The sequence below is a fragment of the Dipteris shenzhenensis genome, chromosome 10 (assembly GCF_047967505.1).
Source record: "Dipteris shenzhenensis isolate YYH24624 ecotype China chromosome 10, Dip_SZ_1.0, whole genome shotgun sequence".
NCBI classification, from domain to species: domain Eukaryota; kingdom Viridiplantae; phylum Streptophyta; class Polypodiopsida; order Gleicheniales; family Dipteridaceae; genus Dipteris; species Dipteris shenzhenensis.
In genome coordinates, this window is record NC_141605.1 from 40386081 (window position 1) to 40400610 (window position 14530).

General features: G+C 47.4%; 1 protein-coding gene across 2 annotated transcripts in view; it reads left to right on the forward strand.

The window, feature by feature from the left end:
- Positions 1–1384: 1384 nt before the first annotated feature.
- LOC147897823 (zinc/iron-chelating domain protein) overlaps positions 1385–14530 on the forward strand; it is a 35875-nt gene continuing 22729 nt past the window's right edge. Inside the window, exon 1 of one of the 2 annotated variants that reach the window (XM_087380719.1) lies at positions 1385–1886. In XM_087380719.1, the coding sequence (XP_087236845.1) occupies positions 1458–1886 (429 nt within the window). In that variant the 5' untranslated portion in view covers positions 1385–1457. The remainder of the gene's footprint in view (positions 1887–14530) is intronic. The other variant, XM_087380718.1, reaches the window with a different exon arrangement.

Genomic DNA, 14530 nt, shown 5'->3' on the forward strand with positions numbered 1-14530 from the left:
TCTTCAAAGGTGATACCATAGAATTCAACCATTCTTCTTTGTGATTATTGAAGATCAACGAAATTATTGTTCAAAGGATCGTACACAGTGCTACCCTTGCTACCTTCATATAACCCCTCACTATGCAACCCAAACCCTCCACACAAACCACACTACAAACCTAATACTATGCCTAGCTGCGGCCGCAACCGTCAATAACCCTAACACATAGAGTGCCCAACGTCGAGCCGCCACCTTCAAGAACAATAAAATTCACACACGTAGGCACAATTCTTGTTAACAACACTAATTTCGCCAACGTTCACTTAGTTGGTGCTTGGGCCAAAAAGAAGTACATTCTTTGCCAGAGCTCTAGACATAGTTTGGGCAGACGGTGTGAACTCCACGTCCAGTGTTACAGAAAACATTTTTATGAACAAATCACAAAACTTGGGGTTTCACAAATTTTGAAGGCTGTTCTTGAGAATTTGCAAATATTTAAAATCTAAAATATAACTAAATTTCCTAAATTGTACAATTTAGAAAATGTTTTTTACAGGTGAAAATGAGAATGTTGCAAGTTCATTGTATATTGTTTGCACATTTTTTATTAACACTGTGGACCTCGTCCCTAGGTGTCTGTAAAAGACTTTGTAGGCTGCGAGGAGAGGCTAGGCTTGGTTACCGATTAGCTTAAGGAGGCATTGCAGGCTCAAACATTCTTAACACTCGAAAGTTTGAAAAAGGAGGGTGTTGGAAGCTTCTGCAGGCCATTTTGGTTATGGCGGGGGTAAGCAGCCTTTAGTGCTAGCCATCATCATGGTTGAGTTAGTCCTTCACCTTTGGAGTGCCAACGGAAACTCAGTATGAAGACCTTGTATAAATGGATATGGGTGGGTGTGTATGTGAGAAGTGTTGGGCGGTGGGGATGTCATAGTAGCTAATCCGTGCTAAGTGTTGGGCGGTGATGACATGAGTGGGGATGTCATAGTAGCTAAGTGTAGGGGGGTGATGACTTCCATGGCTATGCTGCTATGCTTGATGGGGTTTATGGTTTTCAAACTTACGAGTACTAAACCCGTGCTTTGCACGGGCAAAGATGGATGACCATCCTCAACCACTCCCCATTTGAAGGTGAATGTTTGATTCTTAAATTTTGGCTAAGTCTTAACCCATGGCCCTGAGACCTTCCATCTAGTCCTTCCTCTAGAAGGTGACCTTCCATCTCGTCTTGTCTTTCTATATCCTCCTCCCTCTAAGCCTCCTTCTTTGTGACACGTGGCAGGCTCTTCTTCTCCAAGCTGCCACGTGTCCTCTCCTTTTGTTTTTGGTGTCAGTGGTTAATAGGTAGAGGTAGAAGAAAAGATGAGCGACTATCATGAGATTGAAACTCCACTATGCTTCATGGAGTTTATGGTTTTCAGCCTTACGAGTGACTATCGTGAGATTGAAACTCCACTGTGTTGAGTTTTTAGAGGATGAGTTTGGGAATGTTCCTGGATTCATCTGGATTTATGGGGCTAAGCAGGCTACCTCCTGCTACTGGCCATGGATCACTCGGCCACTGTAGGCAATTCTCCTCGGGAATTCGACAGATTCTGCGTGCCATGGCCGTCCACGCAGACAAAGAAGAAGCCAACGTCGCCAATCAACTCTTCAAACAGGACAAGAAGAAATTGACAGACACGGATGACGCTAAGCCCAAGGTTCCCGCGCTTGTACAGGCTCAAATCGAGAGGAGAAAACCCAAGTCACCCCCTGAGGTGCAGACCAGCCCGCCTGTGCAAGCTTGGAGAACGCGCGAGACGTGGGGTTGCATGAAAGGTTGCGGGGCTTGCTGTTATTTGGAAAAAGGGCCTCAATACCCGGCCGTTGAGGAGATTTTGAAGGATCCTTCGGAAGCGGCAGTATGTATGATCCCTTCTGTTGGCAATTAGCGCGAAGCGTTTTCACCGTTTTGTCAAGCTTAGTCGTAAGTTTTCGTGTTTTAGAAAGCCATTCTTAGATGTCTCCTGTCCGTCGCAATGAGCATGCTATTGTGATGTTCTTTTGTGAGTCTTGTTTGTGGCTGTGCTTGTCTAATTTTACTCTTTGGCTAAGACATGTATGAAATACGTCTCTAGCAAAGAGTTCAGAGTCATAGATATAACCTAACTGTTGGCTATAGCCTCATCAATGTTCAATAGTTGTTTTTAAAGATCCTAGTCAAATGAACTGACATTGAATCTCCCTTTAGCATTTTGACATTATCACGTTCTTCCTTCAAGAAAGAGATTCCTACCTCATTCCCTGTCTCATACATATTTTCCAAGGTAGCCCAAGCTTTGTTTCTCATTGCCGTGAATTATACTGCAACCACAACAGAACACGTTTCCAAAAGCCAATACTTCGCTAGGCAAAGCCTGAAAATGGACTGCTTGAACAGTTCCAAAAAGAATCAAATCTGTCCCACAAAAGCCAATGCTTGGCTTGAGGTTGTCCCAAATTGTCAAAAATTGCAATGAAAAGTCTTGTTACATGGGGCCAAGCTACCAAATGGGCTATAATTGCAGAAATGCAGAAGCAAAGTAAACAAAATGCTTACTGATTTGGATAGCAAACGTTAACCATTTGAACAGTCACAAAATTCTCAGAGGTAAAACAGCAAATGCTCCTCAAATGTGACCGAATACCGACAGAGGTTTTCCAACCTCAACAGGGGTTGAAACAATATCAAAACTCAACAAACAGAGGGTACGCACAGCGGAAGACTGATAGAATAGCTCAGGAACTCACACAGTATGTGGTGTGGGTGGAATCACAAACTTCCTTACTTAATGTTCTTCACAGAGTGATCCAAGCCAAATATAGAATCTCACCAAACAAAATAATTCGGCCCAAAGCTATCGACACAATACATAAGACAGATTGAGTTCCACCAAATCATGGTCCCAAAAGGTTCTCCGTGCCACCCTAGGGTTTGGTCATGTTGGCATCCCCTTCTTCATGTTGCATCTTGAGTTCAACTTGCTCCCTCCCTCGTCCGCTTCCAAGCTCTCATTTTGTTCACATTTGGTCCCATCCTCCCCCACTTCTCCTCGCGCTACATTCCAAGCTCGGGAACACAATTCAATCATGAAAAAACTTGAATCCCTCACGAGAAAAGTTGTTGGTCAACCTGTTTTGGACCAGCCATCTCCTCTTCTTAGACCTGGCCGCCACTTTCTATGGGCGACTCCCCTAGTGTGGTTCTTGGTTGCTGGTTCGTCTATTTCAACTGGCCGCACCTGTTTTTGGGGTTTTCTGAGCATTATTGCCACTGTTTTAGCATGGGCAACCATGTTGGCGACACTTTGGTAGCTGTTGCAGCTTCCCTGATCAACCCGCCACTGGAATAGGGACTGTCGTCTCTTTTGGAGGTACTATTGCCATTGTCATGAATCGACCAGATCAGTAATTGATCTCTTTGCTTGAGACTTTCCTCAAACAGTCCTAGAAAGCTCAGTTCTGCCCACTCGGTCAGTGAAAACAGCTCAACCAGAACTGTGTTCATCAAGGCCCGGCCTGTTTTGATAAAACTGAGGAGATTATTGTGCAACAGGGAGCTTTTGAGTTGCACTGTTCAGTCGAAGCTAGGACATGCTTGGAAGGTCTTTTCTGCCTAAAACAGTCATTCTCAGAGGACGGACTACTAGTTTTTGTCTGTTCAACACTACCTGGACCTGCTGCAGCAGAAATTGTCAGTTTTGTAGTACGTATTTTTATTTTAAAAAACATACTTTTTAAATCCCTGATCAAAATACAACACAAATCTTTATTCGTTTTTTTGGATCTCTTACTACACTTAGGGGAAAAGCCTGAGATAAGGATAAAAAGTGCCCCTAACCCTTCTAATTAATAGGTACATTGGCTACCGCCTTAATTTTATTTAGAGTACTTCCAAGAGACCATAAGCTCCATATGAGCTACAATTGAGTAATCCGCCAGCAACAGTATACTCTCGAGGTTTGTAGATTTCCCTATCTCCACCATAAAGGCTTCCACAGGTTCAGTCTGCAATTGAGCCTTCAAGATGCCTCCGAGACTCCTATCTCCCTCAAACAAGTCATGCTCCTCAAAGCAATCATTATTGCTTTTGACAAAAGTCATGCAGCAGGTATTGATGTCCTCTGCAACAAGAGTTTCCCCTTTGCTTGCCAAGAAGTCTTTCACCCTTCATTCTCTCATCACCTGAGAAACACAAGGCAAACACGTTGTCCAAAGCATGCTACTGAAGTCTGAATGTATACACAAAGAACATACATACTGTTGGATTGATTATTTGCTTTGAAAACAAACTAGGTTGTTCTGCCATCTTCAGTGTCCCTCTATGCCTCTGACTCTGATCCTTGCAGTCTCCTCAAAGAGACATCCCTTATGCAATTGATGTTAGCTTTATTCTCAGAACAACATCATGAGCAAGTATCATTGTTCTCCATCTCAACAAAGGCCTCTTGTGACTTGTCCCTCTGGCACATTAGATCATCCCTCAATGTTAGACATATAAATAGTTCTTGTTAGAATTGACAACAGAGGGTATACACATAGCAGAAGGCTTGTAGAGTAGTCCAGGAGCTCACACAGTGGGGTTGGGGGTGGAATCACAAACTTTTTTACTTTGTGGGCTCATCAAACATCTGCAAGCCAGTAAATAGACAATGCTCAAAGAGAGATATAATACCAACAATGTATTTCCGTCCAAAAAAGGACACAATACAAAAGAGTCTGGAGTCCCACAAATCGTGGTCATCTGTCCTTACTAAAAGGATGCTGTCCTACTACCTCTGTAGCACTTCCAGATCCCTATCCTGCGTGCTCCTCTCTGAGCTTCAGTAGACTTTGAGTCCCTGCTTTGATCCACGCTCCTTGCTCTGCCCTGGAAGACAGCCAAGGGTGCAGCCCCTTGCTGAGCTATCATCTGCAGCTCTTCAACCCCATCGAATCCCCCTGGATGGTGGCCCAGATCTTGTTGCTCTGCTGCTCCAAATCTGCACTGTGTTTGCTGCTGCAATGGATGCCCAAGGGCCCCTTTTGTGGGGGCTGGGTGCCCCCCAAAGTGGGCTGACTGCTGGCCCTGGTCTGTGAACCGACCCACCAGCCTAGATTTGGGGCTGTGAGGTCTGTGTGCTAGCCAACCTGGTTGGCCGGCCAACCAGCCAGCCCGGGCCCTATAAGGGCAAGGGGGCTGCCCACTGCAGCTCCTTCCCCTGCCTTTCCTGGTCCAGGTTTCCCTTGCATCTGTCCCCTCCTGGGCGACCTGATCTAGGGCTGTTTCTCCTGCCCTGATCTGCCCCAAACAGTCCGCCACCTGTCTGCCTCTTTCCTCGAACCTGCTCAAGCCTATAGATACTTGTCCTAGGCCCGCACCACAAGCTTTTCCTACTCCATAGAGTTGTCATGGGCCTCCAAGAGACCCCCCCTTGCCGGGTTGGTCTTGAGGCGTGCTGCCCTCATGGCAGCCTGTGTGCTGCCCATGTGGCAGCCCCCTCTTCACTCTTTTCCCTTTGAGTTTGCTACCCACATGGCAGCCAATAAGCTGCCCATGTGGTAACCCTAACCCTAAGTCAACCTCAAACACCCCCTCTCACGGACACATCTCGGCTCAATGCCAATTCGTCAATGAAGATGCTCTAGTAGCTTCCGTGTCATAGCCCTTTGGAACAGTTCGGTATGTCGGTTCCTAGCTTTTCAACCAGTGGCTTCTGTTGCACCAGGTCCAGTCCCGCATAAGCAAACTACCTGGTACACTGGTCCGTCCAAGGTAGCACTAGATGGCACCACCACCTTTTGTCACGTTCCGGCCTTCGAACTTGAGCAATCCAGATACCACCATCTTCTAGCTGTCCCCCTTATAAAGAGTTAACAACCTGGAATTTTCCAGGCATCATGCTCTCGGGGTTTGTTCCAACCTATCCTTCCTCTGGCTAGGTCCACAATAAGCCACCTCCAGAAATAATATCCCTAGAATACCTCTACACAACTTGGACCATGAGCTCCCACTAAGCTCTCAAGCAAGTACGTCCATGATCTCCTTTTAGCAATCGGCTTCTTAGATTTGAAGAAGCACCCACATTTCCCCTTCTGCCTTCCAGGAAGGCACATTCCTTCCAATCTTGCATTACATGAGACACATGAAGAGCAGTTTCTCTCTACAGCATGCTATAAAGACTCAAATCAATGACATAAAGTACATACCAAAATGTCGTGCTACCTATATGCTTGCTCTGAAAGCAAACCATGCACCTCATAAAGGCACATTTTACTGCCATGTGTAATCCTATAATGCCCCCTTCTGAACCATAGCATCTATTTGACGTTGAACCCTAGTCCACTCCATGGAATCCTCCCTCATGTCAGTAAATGGATGACTCCAAGCACTTACCGCTGTCCTTTACCTTCACAAAAGTTTTTGTCTCCTTGTCTGCCCACATCTCAATATCAGACATCTTCTTTGTGACTTCTAGGTCTACATATCTGATCTTAGCAACACTCAGAGATGTCACCAAGAATAATTCTCCACTGTGTACCACATTGGCAATGTGTGACTCCCTTGATTCTAAACTTATTCTTCTGATTTGCCTTCTTCTTTCTACAATCCTTTGCAAATGGCGTGGCTGATCACAATAGAAACACTTTTTCTTGTGCTTCCTCTTTCGAAAGTGTCCTCATCGTCCTCAGAGTCATCCATCTTGGGCTTGCCACCGCTAGGCTTGCCCTTCCCTTTGCCAACCTTGTTTTTGGCCGGCAATGCCTTGTTATCATCTTTCACATAGAGCCTCCTCTTGTAGCAATAAAGGACCCAGTTTCTCAAAAGCTAGAGATTTGTTCCTCTCTCCTATTGCAATTTGTCAGTCATAACGAAGCCCTTGAAACTATGAGAAGTGCAGTGGAAATGAACGGAAGAGTGGGCTGGGGATGGAATCACAAAGTTCTTTACTTTGTGTTCTCATAAAACATGTGCAAGCCAGTACATAGACAATGCTCCAAGAGAGATATAGAACCAACAATATATAAGGACACAATACAAAAGAGTCGAGAGTCCCACCAAATCGTGGTTTCTGTCCTTACCAAAAGGATGCTGTCCTACTACCTCCATAGCACTTCTAGATCCCTAGCCTGTGTGCTCCTCTTTGAGCTTCAGTAGACTTTGAGTCCGTGCTTCGATCCGTGCTCCTTGCTCTGCCCTGGAAGGCAGCCAAGGGTGTAGCCCCTTACTGAGCTATGTCTGCAGCTCTTCAGCCCCATTGGATCCCCTGGATGGTAGCCCAGATCTTGCTGCTCTACTGCTCCAAATCTGCTCTGTGTTTGCTGCTGCAGTGGATGCCGAAGGGCCCCTTTATAGGGGCTGGATGCCCTCCAAAGTGGGCTGACTGGCCCTGGTCTGTGAACCGACCTGCCAGCCTAGATTTGGGACTGTGGGGACCCTCCATGGGTCTGTGTGCTGGCTGACCTGGTTGGCCAGCCAACCAGCCAGTCCAAGCCCTATATAAGGGCAAGGGGAGTGCCCATTGCAGCTCCTTTCCCTGCCTTTCCTGGCCCAGGCTTCCCTTCCATCTGTCCCCTCCTGGTTGACCTCAAACTGTCCGCCACCTGTGCGCCTCTTTCCTGGAACCTGCTCCTGCCTGTAGACAATTGTCCTAGGCCCGTAGCACGAGCTTTTCCTGCTCCGTAGAGTTGCTGCAGTCCTCCAATCAATTGCTTCGCAGATCCCTACTGTCATGGGCCTCCAAAGAGACCCTGCCTTGCCAGGTAGGTCCTGAGGTGTGCTGCCCATACGACAGCCTCCTCTTCACTCTTTTCCCTTTGAGTTTGCTACCCACATGGCAGCCAATAAGCTGCCCATGTGGTAGCCCTTCCCCATGCTCTCCTTATATTAGGGCTTGCAGATGGGGAGGTCGCTCTTCCAACAGTTCCACGTAAATTCGCATACTTGATCACTGCAACACTGCGAGTTGTGACCAAGAAAACTTCTTCTGCTTTTGTTACCACATTTGCTGTTTGTTTTGACTCCTTTGATTCTTGATTCAACTCCTTCCTTCTCTTCTGTTCAGCTGCCTTCTTTCTACAGTCCCTCGCATAATCTCCTGGCTGGTCTCAATAGAAGCATTTCTTTACTTTCTTCCACTAGTACAAGAGTCCTTCTCATCAATTTTGTCATCTCTCTGATTGTTGGGCTTGCCGTTTGTGGCGAGGGAGAGAAGGAGCACACCGACACACAAGCAGGATAAACACAAGAGTGTGGGGATAAAACATATGTGTGTACCTCCCCTAGCACACAGTCAACCTTTTATATGAAAGGATAAGGTTACAACACTAAGTACACCGTACTTAGTGTACTTAACAAATAAAAGTACTAATTGTACTTAAGTGTACTAACTGTACTGTACTTGGGTGGCCATAGTGCCTTTACCCCAACAACCTCCCACTTAAAGGCAATATGCCCTCAACTAAAAAATAAATGAGGCTCAACCTATACCCATCAACTGTCGGCAATGTGCAAACCGCTCTGCAGGCAAGCCCTTTGTCAACAAATCTGCTAGATTATCATCTGTGTGAATCTTGACAAGCTGAATTAGCTTATCATCTATTACCTCCCTGATGAAGTGATACTTCACATCAATGTGCTTTGTCTTTGCATGAAAGATAGGATTGTGTGCCAACTGAATAGCACTCTGACTGTCACAATGCAACAATGGAATATCACCTGTAATGCCCAAGTCTCCCATTAGCCGAGATAACCATAAGGCCTCCTTGCATGCCTCTGTGGCTGCAATATATTCAGCTTCCGTGGTAGACAAGGCTATGCACTGCTGCATCCTTGACATCCATGACACTGCACCTCTAGTGAATGTATAAACATAACCGGTAGTAGACTTCCGGTTATCTGGATGACCAGCAAAATCTGAATCCACATAACCATGCACCTTTGCATCTCGCTTGCCAAAGCATATGCACAACTCCTGTGTGCCCTTCAGGTATCTCATGATACCTTTCACTGCATTCCAATGCTTCTTGCCTGGATTTGCCATATACCTGCTAACCACTCCCACTGCAAACGCAATATCAGGTCTGGTAGCAACCATGGCATACATGAGACTGCCACAAGCTGAAGCATACGGAATCTTGGCCATTTCAGCCCTATCAACATCTGAGTGTGGGCTGTCCATTGCACTGAGTTTCACATATGGAGGCAATGGAGAACTAAGGGTCTTCCCCCCCTCCATATGAAACCTGTGAAATACTTTGCCAATATATTCGGTTTGAGACAAATACAACAAACGCTGTCCCCTGTCTCTCCGTATCCGCATTCCCAGTATGTGATTTGCATCACCAAGGTCCTTCATATCAAAGGCCTCATGCAGTCTTTTCTTAAGGTCATCAAGCTCCTTACGAGCTTTACCAGCAATAAGCATGTCATCCACATATAAAATGAGAATGATTAAGCTACCATTTGCAGCCCTTTTGGTATATAAGCAGTGATCGTCATCACTTCTCCTGAAACCTTGGGACTTCATGAAGGTATCAAATTTCTTATACCATTCCCTTGGTGCCTGTTTCAGCCCGTAAAGGCTCTTTTTAAGCTTGCATACAAGTGACTCCTTGCCCTTGACTGCAAATCCTTCTGGCTGCTGCATGTAGATCTCCTCATGAAGATCAGCGTGAAGAAAGGCTGTCTTCACATCCATTTGGCATAATTCCAAATTCTCACATGCAACCAAAGCAAGTACAATCCTGAGTGTGGCTGGCGACGCTGGCGCCGCTGTTGCTGGAGTCACCTGCAGGCGACGCTGGTGGCGCTGGCAGCGCTAGCAGCTGCTGGCGCTGCTGGAGCAGCTTGCTGCTGCTCCTGGCGTGATGCAGTAGCAAATGCTGCTGCTGCTTCTCCTTCTCTGTCTGCTGCTGCTGCTCCAACTGAAAGCAGCAGATCGATGCTGCTGCTGGCACTGTTGCTGGACGGACGGGAGAAGAAGGTAGGCAGGCTCTGATACCACTTGTGGCGAGGGAGAGAAGGAGCACACCGACACACAAGCAGGATAAACACAAGAGTGTGGGGATAAAACATATGTGTGTACCTCCCCTAGCACACAGTCAACCTTTTATATGAAAGGATAAGGTTACAACACTAAGTACACCGTACTTAGTGTACTTAACAAATAAAAGTACTAACTGTACTTAAGTGTACTAACTGTACTGTACTTGGGTGGCCATAGTGCCTTTACCCCAACACCGTTGCCAGGCTTGCCCTTTCTAGTGCCCTCACACAGTGTGTGGTGTGGGTGGAATCACAAACTTCTTTACTTAATATGCTTCACATAGATGTGCAGAACAGCAAATAGTCAATGCTCAGAAGAGATATAGGACCAACAAAATATTTCTGTCCAATGGACACAATACAACAGAGGGCCAAAGTCCCACCAAACTGTGGTCCTTTGTCCTCACAAAAAGATGCTGTCCTACTATCTCCGAGACACTCATAGATCCTTGAGTCCGCGTGCTCCCTAATGACTGTATGTAGACCTTAGTCTCTGTATTTGATCTCTCCACCTTGCTGCCTGGGTGTACAGCCTAGCTGGGCAGCTTCCAGTGAGCTATGTCTGCAGCTCCTCAGCCTTCTTTGTCCTCCTGGGAGTGGGCCCGAAGGGTGCTGAACTGCTGCTCCAAACTGCTCCTCAAATGGCTGCTCCAGAGATGTGAGATGAGGGCCCAAGGGGGCCCTTTTATAGGGGCAGATGCCCCACAAAATCCACTGATCAGCAGGCCCTTGGTGGCCGACTCCCTGCCCAAAACAGCTGACTCATGAGGGTCTACTGGCCGACCCAGCAGGCACCCCCCCCGTAGCCGACCTACCTGGCCGACTTGTACCCTGCCTCCCCACCGACGTGTGGGGTTATAAAGCCGGACCTTTGGCCCTTCACTTCATGCAGGGGCCCAGCCCCTTTGTCTACTCCATCCTAGGCCTCCTGGCAGCCCAACCAGCCCTCCTTTGACCTTGCTGCTGTTTTCCCTGCCTTGTTCCTAGGCCTCTTAGTATTTCCAGTCCCTGTCGCACAGCACCTTCCACCCCACTGATTTCTTACTCTACCTATCATGACATATACTTTGACCGCGATCACTCACCTATTTACTCGGGCCGTCTGTACATACTTCTCACTTATATTGACTTCATACCCCTATTAGAGGACCGTGCTGCCCTGATCACCCACTCGCTACACGAGGCTTCCCTATACGCTTTACCTCACACCACTCGCTCCACCTGCCCCCACTAACTAGGACCGTACCTTGTAATAGTTGGTACGATGATGAGTGCAAGGCTTTACGCCATCAGCTCAGATTCGAAACCAAAAACAATCTTCCGAGTGAACTAGAGACGCTGCGCGAGTATCGTTTACTGGTACGTAGAAAGAAACTAGATTTCGTTCGCCGGAACAAGGAGGAACTACTGAACATTTTTCTCTCTACTAAGGGGGGAGTGAAGGACGCCGTAATGAAACTTCATAATGGCCGAGCGAAGGATCATGAGGGGCTATGCACTGAGTTCATTTCATATGGGATTAACCTCCTGGTCCTGATCTTAGCAAAGCTCTTTAATGAACCTGTTTGTTTGGGGTTTCCATGCATCTGGACCATTGACACTATTTCACCCATCCACAAGGCAAGGGATCCCATGAGCCCGGAGAATCACATGACCATTATTATTGGACATGTCATGTCCAAGATTTATGCATCAGTATTGGATTCCAAGGTTAGTCGATTTGCAGAGTGTCGAGGCGGATTTTGGTGGGATCATGGGACCATGGATCACATTTTCACACTCAGGTGTATCATCGAGGAGGCGAGGACATGGAAGCTTAGGGTTTATTGTTGCTTTGTGGATTTTTGCAAAGCATTTGATACGGTCCCGAGAGCCTGCCTCCTCCGGCGCCTACAGGATTTGGGTTATGACTAGGAGAACATTTGGGCTGTCATGGCACTTTACGAGAGAGTCTAGGCAGAGTCCGGGCAGGGTCTGGGTGGACAGATGAGATCATGAGCACGATTGGGGTCAAACAAGGGTGTCCTTTATCCCCTATCCTGTTTGGCCTCTACATTGACAAGCTCGAGACAATGATGCAGACACAGGGGGGGATGGATGCTCTCTTGCTGGCACTCTGATCCGGATATTGCTGTCTCGAGAGCCTGCCTCCTTCGGCGCCTACATGATTTGGGTTATGACTAGGAGATCATTTGGGCTGTCATGCAGAGTCCAGGCAGGGTCTGGCTGGACAGATGAGATCATGAGCACTATTGGGGTCAAACAAGGGTGTTCTTTATCACCTATCCTGTCTGGCTTCTACATCGACGAGCTCGAGACAGTGATGGAGACACAGGGGGGGATGGATGCTCTCTTGCTGGCACTCTGATCCGGATATTGCTGTATGCAGATGACGTGGGACTTTTGTCTTCCTTAGCAGAGGGGCTCGAGAGACACCTTGACGCACTACAGTTTTTTTGTGTGTCTCATGATTTGAAGGTCAACCTTGGTAAAACCAAGGTTATGATTTTCAATACATCTCGAGCCATCATGCACCAAGAGCAGTTCACTTTTGATGGATCACCTTTTGGGATAGTTTCATCATACACGTATCTTGGGATTGTCTTCTCTGGACCCATCTTCACTATGAAACCTACGATGCAGGCCCGCCTGGGCAGGGGATACACTTCATTGGCCAAACTAGAGAGGCATTTTGAGATAGTTTCATCATACACGTATCTTGGGGGTCTTCTCCGGACCCATCTTTACTATGAAACCTGCGATGCAGGCCCGCTTGGGCAGGGGATACGCTTCATTGGCCAGACTAGAGGCAGTGTTTTTGCTCGCACTTTCAGGATCCATGGACCAAGGGCTGCTTTTTGACTCCTTGGTCCGCCGAGTGGGGATCGATGGCAGCCCTTGCTGGGGGCTAGACTTGTTGGATATAGAGTGGGCTTGTGTGGAGCGGGTACACGTTCTCATGCTATCGCGCTCGCGGTAAGCCGTCCGTTCCTCACCAGATCATTCAGGCTGAGTTTGGGTTATCCCCATTACAGCTAGATGTTGCATTTCAACGTATCTGTATCGAGTCAGGGAGTACGTGGATTACACTTCTGGGCGCAACAGACTACCTTGGCTAGCATTGTCCTCCTCTATGGCACTTTCGGCAGGAGGGGACCAGAGATGCTGGTATGCACGCATAGAGAGATGGTTTGAGCAACTAGGGCTCCACATGGATAGACTCCCTCCCTTCCAGTACAGTATGGACGCTCTGTTGTCTCCCCTTCTGTCACACGAGGTCAACTAGGTAATCCATGAGGATCTCTTACAGCTACACACATTCCAGACCTAGTTGAGACCAAGCGAAATTCCAGTGAAGCTCAGCTTCTACAGAGATCACTGCTTGCACATCACAGAGGAGGGTTTTATTGACCTACCAAGATACATGCAGATCCACTTACCCCACTCACTCAGGATCTCTATTGGGCAGTTCTGGGTCTCTTCACATAGACTTCGTATCGAGAGCGGCTCAGCAGAGGGCCTACCCAGGGAGAGGCGCATATGCACATTATGTGACATACATGAGGTTGAGACGGAGGAGCACTTCATCTTTAGGCGCCCTATTTACTATTAGATTCGAGGGCGTTTCTGCTGCCTCTTCAGAGACAGCTCTGGGGTTTTGTCCCGAGTTCTCTCCTACCTAGACCAGAGATGTTTGGCGGGCTTCATTCATGAGGTAGTCAAGCACCGTGAGAGGATACTTCGATCACGGGACAGGAGCATACTTCTTCCTTGGCAGATCCTTCTCAGAGCTCTATCACGGAGTTCTTCCTGCCAGATTACATGGACCCCCACGAGACGAGGCCTCGACATCATCTTGACCCAGAGCTAGTGACCTGACAGCTCAGACAGAGGGTTGACGCGCAAATTACACTTGGGGATATCTCCTTTCTGTTTAGAGTCGGAGCCCGGCTGACAGGGGTTACTGTGGCCCTTGTTAGGCGTAGAGCTATGACTAGGAGACGTCACAAGGCCGCACTCGTGAGCCCGACAACACTCTATTGCTGATTTCATGCCTCCATTGCCTCATCCACCTTGATGTTCTGATGATGAGATTGATATGTAGTCGACCACTGACATGACTATGTTGTACTTAGTACTATCATTTTGCATTTTTGCATTCTGCAATGGTGTGGATGCTCGTTTAGTAGCTCCATCCTCATAGCTCATTTTCTATCAGGTTTTTCACAGTCTCATAGACCCATCAGTCTTCCGAAGACTTTAATAAACTTACTGTGAGGTGCTGCCCGTGTGGCAGCCCCTCTTGTTAGATATGCTCAATGCCCCACCCTCTTGGTAACCACCAGTGGTCCAAGGTGCTCAAGTTGTAAGGCCCCCATATGAGGAGAAGCCATGTGTGAGCCTAGGACACTGGATGGATCCTGACTTGCATATCAGATGAGGTCTATCAATGAGACCGTTGTTGGTAGAAAGGTGATCTATGTGAGTCTAGCCTATGAG